General features: G+C 43.3%; 1 protein-coding gene across 2 annotated transcripts in view; it reads left to right on the plus strand.

Annotated features, from left to right (window-relative positions):
- Positions 1-13048, plus strand: part of DNAH3 (dynein axonemal heavy chain 3) — an 827768-nt gene that overhangs the window by 148072 nt on the left and 666648 nt on the right. For both annotated transcript variants that reach the window (XM_073591059.1, XM_073591058.1), the window contains exon 5: positions 5840-6023. In XM_073591059.1, the coding sequence (XP_073447160.1) occupies positions 5840-6023 (184 nt within the window). The remainder of the gene's footprint in view (positions 1-5839; positions 6024-13048) is intronic.

Genomic DNA, 13048 nt, shown 5'->3' on the forward strand with positions numbered 1-13048 from the left:
TAAAAAATTGAATCTTACACAATTTACTGTGTGCCGGGTGAAATTGTACACAAATACACTAACAAATAGGGTGACTGTAATGTGATAAAAGGTATAATGAGTGATGCGGTTTGGATGGATAATCCGAAGACGTATAAACACCCAAACACTATGCAACTAGAAGTATCGCTATACTGATACAGAAAATATATATCATCTAAATATATTCGTGATCATAAATACCAATAAAGTGAGTCCCTATGAGGAATATACACCAAAACAATTAAAATAATATAAACCAAAAAGTCAGTTGAATCAAAATTTGCAATTTGCAAATGACAGAGTATCTATTGGATCAAAAAGTTCCTTCACAAAAGGACACTCAGCAGACTTCCAACTTTTTCATCCATATGATAAGTCAGGGCAAGAAGGTATGCTGATATTGATGATGGTTAGGAGGAGACTTTTAGGACCATAAAACTCGCATTCCACCAAAAGAAAAGAGAAAACATATAGTGTAAAACCTTTTGATACTGTGGGGTCACCTGCGCATATGTGCGCTACTCACGGGACCGGCGTGCAGAGCAGGCATTCAGATACTAGGTCGGTGTTCGCCGCTGAACGGCGTGCGTTCCACCAACTCCAGGAAGTGATGTCACTGGTTAGCAGGCGTAGGCAGGATGTTACGTCAATGCGTTTCGCCCCTCCCCCAGGGCGTTATCAAAGAATGTGAATAGACTCCCTCCAGAGGTGGTTCTGTAAAGTTCAATAGATTGCTTTAAAAAAGCCTGGATTCTTTCCTAAATGTACAGAATATAACTGGGTACTAACATATATATATATAGGTAAAGTTGATCCAGGGAAAATCCTTCCTAAGCCTCTCGGGGATTAGGAAGGAATTTTTTCTCCTGCTGTAGCAAATTGGAGAATGCTTTGTTTGGGTTTTTTTGCTTTTCTCTGGATCAACTGTAGGTTAAGGATTGTGTATATGGGATTGTATTATTATTATTATTATTTTATTTGTTTGTTTATTTATTTTTTGGCTGAACTAAATGGATTTTTTACAACCTAACTATGTAAGATCGAAAGGAGTAAAATCACGTTAAAATTACTCACAAGTTGCACTATGTAATAGTGCCTCAAAAACGCATTGCACTAGTGTGAATCAGGCCAAACATGCAATTTCTATGTGATTCCATTAAACTCTATGAAATTGATGTGAAAATGCACCATTGAAAACAATGTGACTCCCATTGTCATGTGATTCTGTGCATCTCAAGTTGCATCAGAAATCACACTAGTGTGAACCAGACCTTAACCAAAGTTGTCCAAAAGCTAGGTTCCCACTTAACACTTTCACTTAAATTATGTTTTTTTTAAGCATTGGAATTGTTTTTTATGATTATAATATATATTAGGGTGGCACAGTGGTGTAGTGGATAGCACTTTCGCCTAGCAGTAAGAAGGGTTGCTGGTTTCGAATCCCAACCATGACACTATCTGCCTGGAGTTTGCATGTTCTCCCTGTGCCTGCGTGGGTTTCCTCCCGGCTACTCTGGTTCCTCCCACACGCCAAAGACATGCTGATAGGCTAATTGGATCCTGTCTAAATTGTCCCTAGTATGTATGAATGTGAGTTAGGGACCTTAGATTGTAAGCTCCTTGAGGGTAGGGACTGATGTTAATGTACAATTTATATATGTAAAAGCGCTGCGTAAATTGACGGCGCTATATAAGTACCTAAAATAAATTAGCCAACTTTTATTATGGGCAGAAAGATCAGTAGTGTAGCTGGTATACATAAATCCATGTAATGAATTCTACATATATCGTAACCAGCATATGCCCATTTTTTTTTCTTCTTTTTTGCCAAGAAGGCTACTGAAGCAAGTTTATTCACTTACTAAAAGCTTCCATGGTTTCACTGACAGTAAAAAAAAAATTGAAATGAGAACAAAGTATACCTTCACTTCCACTTACCATGTTTTTGTACATAAAAAACACAAGACTTTACCCACCGGAAATTGTGCTTTTTTTCAGCCCCTTTCACACTGGGGCAGGGGCGGCGTCGGCGGTAAAGCATCGCTATTGTTAGCGGCGCTTTACCGCCGGTATTCGGCCGCTAGCGGGGGCGGTTTTCCCCCCCGCTAGCGGCCGAGAAAGGGGTTAAAAACCACCGCAAAGCGCCTCTACAGAGGCGCTTTGCCGGCTGTATAGCTACGCCGTCCCATTGGTTTCAATGGGCAGGAGCGGTGAAGGAGCGGTGTATACACCGCTCCTTCACCACTCTGAAGATGCTGCTAGCAGGACTTTTTTTCCCATCCTGCTAACGCACCGATTCAGTGTGAAAGCCCTCTGGGCTTTCACACTGGAGAGACAGCAGCGGCTGTTTCGGGTCAGTTTGCAGGCTCTGTTTTTAGCACAATAGTGCCTGCAAACCGCCCCAGTGTGAAACGGGCCTTCTAGCTGCAAACCAATTTTCATTTTCGATTCACACACTTTCCTGGGAAAATTAAGGGGATTAATATCATCGGTTGCTATAGAACAAGGAGCACCTCTCTTTCAAGCAAATTTAAAGTGATATTAAACCCAAAAGCAAACATTTATTATATTTAAGCCAATTCTTAGATGTGATGGTAGCATTAGTTTTCTGTTTTTTTAGACTTTCTTTCCTTTATTTTCACTTGGTGATCACTGACACGGGTGCTTTCAATCATCAGCTTTCATTTATTTAAAGCTTTTATCCCAAAAGGAAAAAACTGTTGCTGCAACTGCTTGTGTAAGTGCAGTGAAAGTTAGAGGTTGGCCACCGTTTTTTAGTGTATCTAAATCTGCTGGAACATATAATGCCGCGTACACACGGTCGGACTTTCCGGCATACTTGGTCCGGCGGACCAGAGTGTGCCGGACAATCCGCCCATGTGTGGGCGGCGGCGGACTTTTCCGGCGGACTTCTTCCCAAAAGCCCGCCGGACCTAGATTTTAAACATGTTTGAAATCTTTCCGTCGGACTCAGTTTCGGGCGGAAAGTCCGCTCGTGTGTGTGCTGGTCCGACGGAAAGCCCGCTCGTGTGTAGGCTGGTCCGACGGACCAAATACGACACGAGGGGATGGTATTGCATCTCGCGCTCGCTGCAATAGGAAAAACAAATCTTCCTATTGCGGCGAGCGCGGGGCATACCAGGCCCTTAGGTCTGGTATGGATTATAAAGGGGAACCCCGCTACGCCGAAAAAACGGCGTGGGGTCCCCCTAAAATCCATACCAGACCCCGATCCGAGCACGCAGCCTGGCCGGTCAGGAAAGGGGGTGGGGACGAGCGAGCGCCCCCCCCCCTCCTGAACCGTACCAGGCCGCATGCCCTCAACATGGGGGGTGGGTGCTTTGGGGGAGGGGGGCGCCCTGCGCCCCCCCCCCCCAAAGCACCTTGTCCCCATGTTGATGAGGACAAGGGCCTCTTCCCGACAACCCTGGCCGTTGGTTGTCGGGGTCTGCGGGCGGGGGCTTATCGGAATCTGGGAGCCCCCTTTAATAAGGGGGCCCCCAGATCCCGGCCCCCCACCCTATGTAAATGAGTATGGGGTACATGGTACCCCTACCCATTTACCTAGGAAAAAAGTGTAAGTAATAAAACACACTACACAGGTTTTTAAAATATTTTATTAAACAGCTCCGGGGGGGATCTTCCTCCGGCTTCGGGGGTCTTCTTCCGGCTTCGGGGGTCCCTCCGCTTCATCTTCTCCCGGCGTCCGGTTGGTTCTTCTCCGCTCTCCGGCCTCTTCTCCCGGTGTCGCAGGTCTTCGGCCGGCCCCTCCGCTCTCTTCATGTAGCTCTATTGCGAGCGGAGGTCCGGACTTCTGGGCTTCTTGGCTTCTTGGCTTCTCTTCTCTTCTCTTCCCCCAGATGTTGACACGACGCTCTCTCCGGCTGGACTGGTCTCTGAGGGCTGCGTTGTGACTTATATAGGCGGAGACCCCGCCCCCATATGATGTCACAGTCCCTGGGCATGCTGGGACTGTGACGTTTTAGGGGGCGTGGTCGACCACGCCCCCTAAAACGTCACAGTCCCAGCATGCCCAGGGACTGTGACATCATATGGGGGCGGGGTCTCCGCCTATATAAGTCACAACGCAGCCCTCAGAGACCAGTCCAGCCGGAGAGAGCGTCGTGTCAACATCTGGGGGAAGAGAAGAGAAGAGAAGCCAAGAAGCCAAGAAGCCCAGAAGTCCGGACCTCCGCTCGCAATAGAGCTACATGAAGAGAGCGGAGGGGCCGGCCGAAGACCTGCGACACCGGGAGAAGAGGCCGGAGAGCGGAGAAGAACCAACCGGACGCCGGGAGAAGATGAAGCGGAGGGACCCCCGAAGCCGGAAGAAGACCCCCGAAGCCGGAGGAAGATCCCCCCCCGGAGCTGTTTAATAAAATATTTTAAAAACCTGTGTAGTGTGTTTTATTACTTACACTTTTTTCCTAGGTAAATGGGTAGGGGTACCATGTACCCCATACTCATTTACATAGGGTGGGGGGCCGGGATCTGGGGGCCCCCTTATTAAAGGGGGCTCCCAGATTCCGATAAGCCCCCGCCCGCAGACCCCGACAACCAACGGCCAGGGTTGTCGGGAAGAGGCCCTTGTCCTCATCAACATGGGGACAAGGTGCTTTGGGGGGGGGGGGGCGCAGGGCGCCCCCCTCCCCCAAAGCACCCACCCCCCATGTTGAGGGCATGCGGCCTGGTACGGTTCAGGAGGGGGGGGGGCGCTCGCTCGTCCCCACCCCCTTTCCTGACCGGCCAGGCTGCGTGCTCGGATCGGGGTCTGGTATGGATTTTAGGGGGACCCCACGCCGTTTTTTCGGCGTAGCGGGGTTCCCCTTTATAATCCATACCAGACCTAAGGGCCTGGTATGCCCCGCGACGGGGCTAGCAAGGTGTCAATCTCGCCGATAAAAGCGGCAAGATTGACATCCTTCTCTAGTCCCGTCGCACCTGAGTCACGTTCAAAATGAACGGACTTGTCCGTGTGTGGGCAAGTCCGTTCATTCTGAAAGTCCGCCGGAACTCCGGCGAAAGTCCGTCGGAAAGACGGGCGGACTTAGCCCGCCGGAAAATCCCGGCGTGTGTGGGCAAGTCCGTTCGTTTTAAAGTCCGGCGCACCTGGCGGACAAAGTCCGTCGGAAAGTGTGCCGGACCAAGTAGGATAGAAAGTCCGCTCGTGTGTACGCGGCATAACACTCCCATCCCTCAGACTGACAACTCTGCTGTCCAAAGATGCCCCTGTGCTTCTTCATCCAGAATAGGGGTACTCTAATACAGAAGGTGTGTTACTGGCTGGATCACCAGGTAAAAACAGAAAGAAAAAAGTAAAAAAAAAAGGAAGCAAATGCAGCCACCACATCCAGTTATTGGTAAATTGCAATATATTAAATTTTTAGTTTAGGATTTAATACCGCTTTAAGCTTGAGGCCTACCATTTCTATGCACGAGGGGCTTCCACTTTTCCTAATGATTTCAAGAACGGCAATGTACTAAAAGGCCTATAGACCCCTCTTATCAATGGCCAGTAGAGCAGGTTCTGTCCAAATATGCGCTGAGATACATCTTTTCCCCATGTGGTACTTACAACATAGTTTAACATTACAAAAAGTGTATACAATTCTAGAGCATCAGATATGATGGCAAAATAGTCCTTTGACTCCAGTAATCCGAGATATCATTTTGTTTTCACACCACTGTTCTCATCATTCAGTAACCTCTATTAATCCCAGAAACAATGCTACTTTACCCCATATTACAGGGACAATATTCATTGATTTTATTAAGCAGCAAATTAATAATTATTGTTTTGTTTTTTTTTACTACCCAGGTCTCTAGTGCTCAAGGATAATGCTAAAGAACCATTGTCTGTGACAGAAAACCTTCCACAGACAGACTCCAAAATTCATTTAAACAGCACACCATTAACACCAGAGGAGCAGTTACAGATAATGCTGAAACATGAAGAGGAAATAGAAAGACGATGTGGGAAACCAACTCAAAGGGACCTGGAGGTAGGGCTCGCTAAACTACAATAACATTAGATAGCGTTACTTGGAAAGATATTATTACCCAGTTTTACTGCTCCATTTAAATAGGGTATTCAATGGACAGTTAAAAAGAGTGTAGGCTAAAGGTTGTTTTTACTTGAAGGCCTTTTATTCATTAAGGTAAAAATCCTTCTGCATGCAGCCCCCCTTAAAATTATCTCTCGATACAGAGCTGTGCACAAGAGCAGAGGCTCCCTCTGCTCTCTCCTTCCTAAGAAGGGGAAGGAAGATGGGGAAGTGGAAAGTGAAATCTCCCAGGAGGGTGGGCAGTCACCCTTGATCTCTCCCTGCTTAAAGAAACAATAAAGGATTTGCTGGAGGAAGTGTCCTCCTCTTTGAGGTTAACACCATCTCCACATACTGGACCTAAAATCACCAGTATGGATCCTTTCCCAAGACATAATAGGTCCTTGACAGTTAATTTTTTAGTACAGAATGTGCTGTTTGAAAACTGGCTAAGGTCAGACAACATGATCCTCCCACTGTGGAATTGATCTGAGATACATTATCAGATATCTGGATTTCCTTCTCTTTAAGGATCACTCTGCCCCAGCCCAGGTAACCAATGTGTGGCAGACAATACAGACACTTTAGAGCTTCAGAAAAGCTTAAAGAGTCTCATCTTACAGAAATCTGTGTTGGATCCAACCCACCACTTGCAATACCTGGGCTAAGTTTTGCAAACAGCCCAAGCCTCGGTTTTTCTGCCCCGGGAATGAGTGTTGACTCTCAGAGGTCATGTCCAGGCTCTACACTCCAAAAACCATCCTGCGGTCTGATTTTAAATGATCTTTCTGGGCCTTATGCCTCAATCGAGGCGGTGATGTTTGTCCAGTTTTACTCCAGGGCTTTGCAGCTCAATTTGCTGACTACATGGGATGAGCTCCCTCAGGTCCATGTGCCTATGTCTCAAGGTCAGGATATCTGTGCTGCACTTAAGTAGGGAAAGTTCTTTCTCCTGTTAACCTAGACAGTCCTCATGACAGATGCCAGACTGCTGGGCTAGAGTGATGTCCTAGGGACAGCAATGATCCAAGGGAGATGGTCTTTGAGAGAGTCCAGACTTTCCATCAAATTTCTCAAGCTAAGGGCCATCCACCTAACTCTGCTACGTTGGATCAACCAGTTTCAGAGGCAACTTGTAGTCAGATGCAGTCTATTTTCTCCACTGCAGGTGGCGCTCAACCACAGCAGCAGTGCAGAGGAAGGAGAAGTCAAGAGGCACATGGTTTCGCTATGGTTTCCTTGGTCACTGGGGCAGTGATCGAGTTGGGTCAGCAGTCAGCACATGTGAAAACAATAATAAGGGACCTCTGCGCTACTAAAAAGTGAAAATGTGAAAGTGTGTGTAGTGCTGCAAAATCTAGTGGTATACACCAATCTACCAATGGAAAATATAAAGAAAAGAGTGATTTCGTGCAAAACAATACATCAATAGTGATTACTAATGGTATGAAAAAATATATATAATATAAATAGCCTTGTGAAAAAATGTTAGGCCTCTTTCACACGGGGCAGATCAGTCATGATCCGCCCCGTGAACACACGCTGGCTCAGCGGGGATCGCTCCGCCGATCCCCGCTGAGCAGGAAGATGACAGGTGCATCGCTGCACGCTGTGCAGCGACGGACCTGTCAGAGCGCCGCTCTCCCCTATGGGGGGATCGGATGATGACGGTCCGTAGTGTCCGTCGTCATCCGATCCGATCCGAAAACGGAGGGAAAAGTAGGTTTTTCCTCCGTTACACTTTTCGGATCGGAGCGGGGTCGGATGTCAGCGGACATGTCACCGCTGACATCCGACGCTCCATAGGGATGACTGTATGTCCGTTTTTCATCCGAAAACGGATGGATGAAAAACGGACATACGGATCATCCGTGTGAAAGAGGCCTTAGAGTTAAACTCCTAAATGCTATATAGCCAGATAAGAGGCTCAAAACAATGTGAACATGTAAAAATTAAACTAATTAGTGCCAAAAAATATGTAGGTGGTCAAAAATAGTGAAAAACCACAAAAATATGGTGAAAATCCCAATAAAAAGAGTCAATCAGTAAATGAGTCCAAAAATCAAAAACATTTGAGTGTGAACGTTGAGCATATGTGTTGATAGATCTTCTCCATACATGTGGTAGGTAACAGTAGATGATACAGGAGTGTGCTCACAGAGCCCTTACATCAACAGGCATAAGTAAAAGCCTTAATGATCGAGATGGTAGACAACAGTGAAGACCAATGGATGTCTCCGGCCGAGGTAAATTGATAGTAGAGCTGGGTCAGGCTCACCTCCAAGTCCGGGTGGTATATAGAGAGAAAAGAGGAAAAAAAGGGGGCCTCCAATTGTGTAGTAATGGTAAAAAAAAATCCAGTTTATTAAAAACCGCTGTACAGGACATTCAAAAGGTACAGCACAGCACTGAATGGCATACCGCCGTCACCTACTATGAAACTTCCGGTCCGCGACAAAAACAACCGGGTCAAAGGTGATGTCTTCCGGTTGCGTCGGCTCACATGTATCCTACGCGTTACGTCACGCACCCTCGTGACTTCCTCAGGGAATCTGATTGGCTAAGCAATCAGTTCATCAGTTCATTTATAATGGTGGGACAGGAAGTAGCACGGACGCCATTTTAATGGAGCCCAAGGATAATCTGGATATGTATTACTACAGCGGTCAGTTTAAAAAGTTTAAATTAGGGCAAATTAAGTGCTTTAGATTAAAAATTAAAAAATGTTAAAAATAGTAGTAGTGTACATAAAAATTACTAAATAGAAAAATGAAACGAAAACTAAAAAGACAATGATGTCTGTTCCAACAGATTGAAAAAACACTTACTGTGGACATCTTGTGGTGATTTAGGTAACTGCATTTCAACCTATATCCACAGTGCAACAGTCACTCATGGCTAATTAAAATAACTAATAAAATTATAATAAAATAAACTAAACCTATTCCATACATCTTAATAATGAACAAAGGGCCGTCATAAATACCAAACAATCTGAAGTTTAAAAATGAAAAGAAGTCTAGAGTTGAAAAAAGGGGGAAGCGTACCGGAAATTGCGTAAAAGGTTCACATAGACAATAACAAAATTAAAATCAAAAATCACTAATAAAACAATTCAAATCGAAGTCTATATTTAACCCTTTGGGTGCAAGTGTGTTCAGTTTATAAATCCATTGGCATTCTTTCTGACTAATGCTTCTAATTTTATGATCCCCCCTCCAGGATTTGTGATATCTGTCTATGCCCCAAAAGGTAATTTCAGTTGGATTACTGTTGTGGGCTGCAGCGAAATGCCTCGATACATTGTGTTTTGGAAATGCTTTCATAATGTTTTGAACATGCTCTTTAATTCTGACTCTTAATGCTCTTTTCGTTCTTCCTACATATTGTAGTTTACAAGAACATTGTAAGACATATACAACACCCTCTGTGTGGCAGCTGATGAAATCGTTGATGGGGTGTGTATGTCCAGTGCTTGTTGCCAGAAACTCGGTCTTCTTCCCTTGAAATTTTTTTGAATGCTGACATGCAAAACAATATTTGCATGGCAAAAATCCTTTTCCATTAAAGAAAGAAAAGGGACTATTAGAGGGAGGGTCCACTACATATTTCACAATTAGATCTCTTAGTGTGGTGGCACATTTGTATAGAATTACTGGTCTATCTGATAAAACGCTTTGAAGGTTTTTATCACCTTTCAGGATATGCCAGTGTTTCTTAAATATTTTTTCTAGGTCTTTATGCTGTACATTGAAGTCAAGGACTAAAGCTGGTGCTTCCAATACTAGTTGAGACTTTTTTATCAACATGAATCATCAGAGACCTGTCAAGAGATTGTACCGATTGAATTTGTTTATTGACAAATTCTGGGGTATATCCTTTCGCGATAAATCTCTTGCCAATAAGATCAGCCTGTATCTTAAAGTCTGAGTCCTTAGTACAATAGCGTCTGATTCTGACTAGCTGACCCTTTGGAATATTAAACAGCCATGGTTTGTGATGACAGCTAGTGATGGGTAGATAGCTGTTTCTCGCCACCTCTTTGAAATGCGTTTTAGTGAAAAGTTTATCATTTTCAATATGAATTTCTAAATCTAGAAACTGTATTTGTTTTTCGTCAATCTGCCAAGTAAGAGATATATTTCTGTCATTCTGATTCAATTTGGACAGAAATCTTTCCAGTGAATCTTTATTACCATTCCATATAATTAAAATATCATCAATAAATCTTTTATAAAGTTGTAGTTGACAAGGTGTATTTTTGTATACTGCTTCTGCTTCCCATTGGGCCATGAACGCATTGGCCACACTTGGGGCAAATTTGGCCCCCATGGTAATCCCAGTGGTCTGTTTATAGAAATCACGGTTGTGCCAGAAATAGTTATTTTTAAGAGAAAATTCTATGCATTTAATAAGGAACTTCCTTTGTATACATGGTAAATTACTGACTTTCCTTAGAACCCATTTCGTGGCCTCACACACTTGGTGATGTTTAATAATCGTGTACAAGGAGGACACGTCGGCTGTTGCCAGTAGGGTTCTTCCTTCCAGGACAGTTGGTGATTCCAATAACTGTAGGACATGTTTCGTGTCCTTAAGGTATGATGTTGTGCATTGTACAGCCAGTTGAATAAAGCTGTCAATGTACTGGCCTAATCTTGATGTTAATGAGTTGATGCCATTGACAATGGGTCTCCCTGGTGGATTCTCTTGATTCTTGTGTATTTTTGGGATGGTATAGATCACTGGAATTCTGCATGATTCCGGTACTAGGTAGCGGGCTTCTTTACTATTCAAGACTGTTTTCTTTACTCCTAGGCAAACAATTTGTTCTAATTCTCATTTGACTTGCGTCGTGGGATTCTTTAAAAGTTTGATGTATGTAGTGGAATCTTGACGCTGTCGTTCAATTTCATTCAAATAATTTAATTTACTTTGCAACACCACTCCTCCCCCTATATTAGCTGGTCTGATTACTATATCTTTTCTAGCAGCTAATGATCGTATACCTCTCTTGATATGGGTGAGTTCCTTGACTTTTTTGATTTTTAATTCCTCTAAGTCTTTTAGATCCAAATTTTTGAAGACTTCAATATGTTGGTCATCGTGAACCTGAGGGTTAAACACCGATTTGTTGCATAAGGTACTATGCTGTACCATCCCTTGGGTTGATGATCTGGTGGTGTCCCTCGTTTGTGGATTACTCGAGATCGCTTTCTTTATATTGATTTTCCTTATATACTTGCGTATTCCAATATAGGCATCAAATTTATTTAGATGCTGTACTGGGGCATATTTAGGACCCTTAACTAGGACAGCTAGCTCCTCCCTGCTTAGCTCCTGTCCACTAAGGTTAAAAATGCCTTCTCCAACTCTTCGCGCTTTCTTTTGGATTCTCTTTCCCGCTCGCTTTCCTCTCTTGGTTCTGGAGTTCTTCTTGGATAATCTTCTTGCTGACGCCTCCTTGTTGAATTGTGTGATTCTTGTTGGTGTCTTCTTGGGGACTGGCGTGTCTGTTCTTGTCTCCGTCTCGGGGAATAGTCCCTCCAGCCTCGATCTAAAAAATCCCCCTTTTGTCTATCTTGTTGGTAGTAAGGTTGGCGATAATAGGAGTTGTGATCCGTCTGATGTCTCAATGGTTTAAACCTATTATAGGTATGAATCGGGCTTCTCTCCCATCTCACTTGTGGGTGTGGATAGGTATATTCTCTGGTGTCTATGTGGTGTCCTTCATAGTGGGATCTTTCTTGTTGAGGTCTTTCATATATATAGCCATTGTTGTACTGTCTATCTTGTTCAGGTCTTGAATAATAGCCATCATTTGGATGAGGTTTCTTGAACGTTTTTTTAAAAGGTTTTTTTCTATTATTTTTAGGGGTTTGATACCAGTTATTCTGATATCCCTGATAGTCTTGGTTTCTTCTCGGTGTCTGATAATCTTCCCTTTTCCATCCACCATATGGTGGAGGTTGTTGAGAAGTACTTGCTATCGGTTCTTCAATTCGTACTTCGCGTTCGGGAGTAGAATAGACTGAGGTTACCAATGGTTCCTCTAATTTACTTTGCCATTTAAAAACCTGATCCGCCTTGTAGTCTGAAGTATCTCTTTGATACTTTTTCATTTTTCTTTGCTGGACTTCTAGGTCTTTAGCAATGAGATCTTTATGCATTTGATTAGCTAATAGGCTAAATTCAATGGAGGACTTATAGGGTTCCAATTTGAGTTTTAAATCTTCTATTTGTTGGTCAATATACTGCATTTTTCCACGTTTTCTTCCCAAGAGAAATTCTAAACCTTCTATACTTTTCTTATTAAAGAATTCATACCACTCATCGATGGACTCTTTATCCGTGAGTCCATCGTTTGGTGGTAATTCCCATCTGAGCCTTCTGGGTACTATATTTTCTCTAAGATAGCGTTCAAAAGTATTAGTATCCCACCATAGACTGACTTTTTTCTCCATGGTGTGTCCAAGTCTACGCACCAGACTGGCTAGATCACTATTAGTTTTAGTTTGTGTGGAGAAAATCACACAAATCATCTAGATTAATTTTTCTTTGTTCCATAAATTTGAATGCTTCCATAGTGGCTGCAAAGGTGAAACAGTGATGGACTAAAATAAAAACAATAATAAGGGACCTCTGCACTACTAAAAAGTGAAAATGTGAAAGTGTGTGTAGTGCTGCAAAATCTAGTGGTATACACCAATCTACCAATAGAAAATATAAAGAACAGCGTGATTTTGCGCAAAACAATACATTAATAGTGATTACTAATGGTACGAAAAAATATATATAATATAAATAGCCTTGTGAAAAAATGTTAGAGTTAAACTCTTAAATGCTATATAGCCAGATAAGAGGCTCAAAACAATGTGAACATTTGAAAATTAAACTAATTAGTGCCAAAAAATATATAATGTAGGTGGTCAAAAATAGTGAAAACCACAAAAATATGGTGAAAATCCCAATAAAAAGAGTCA

The sequence above is a fragment of the Aquarana catesbeiana genome, linkage group LG06, assembly GCF_042186555.1.
Source record: "Aquarana catesbeiana isolate 2022-GZ linkage group LG06, ASM4218655v1, whole genome shotgun sequence".
Classification (NCBI taxonomy): Eukaryota; Metazoa; Chordata; class Amphibia; order Anura; family Ranidae; genus Aquarana; species Aquarana catesbeiana.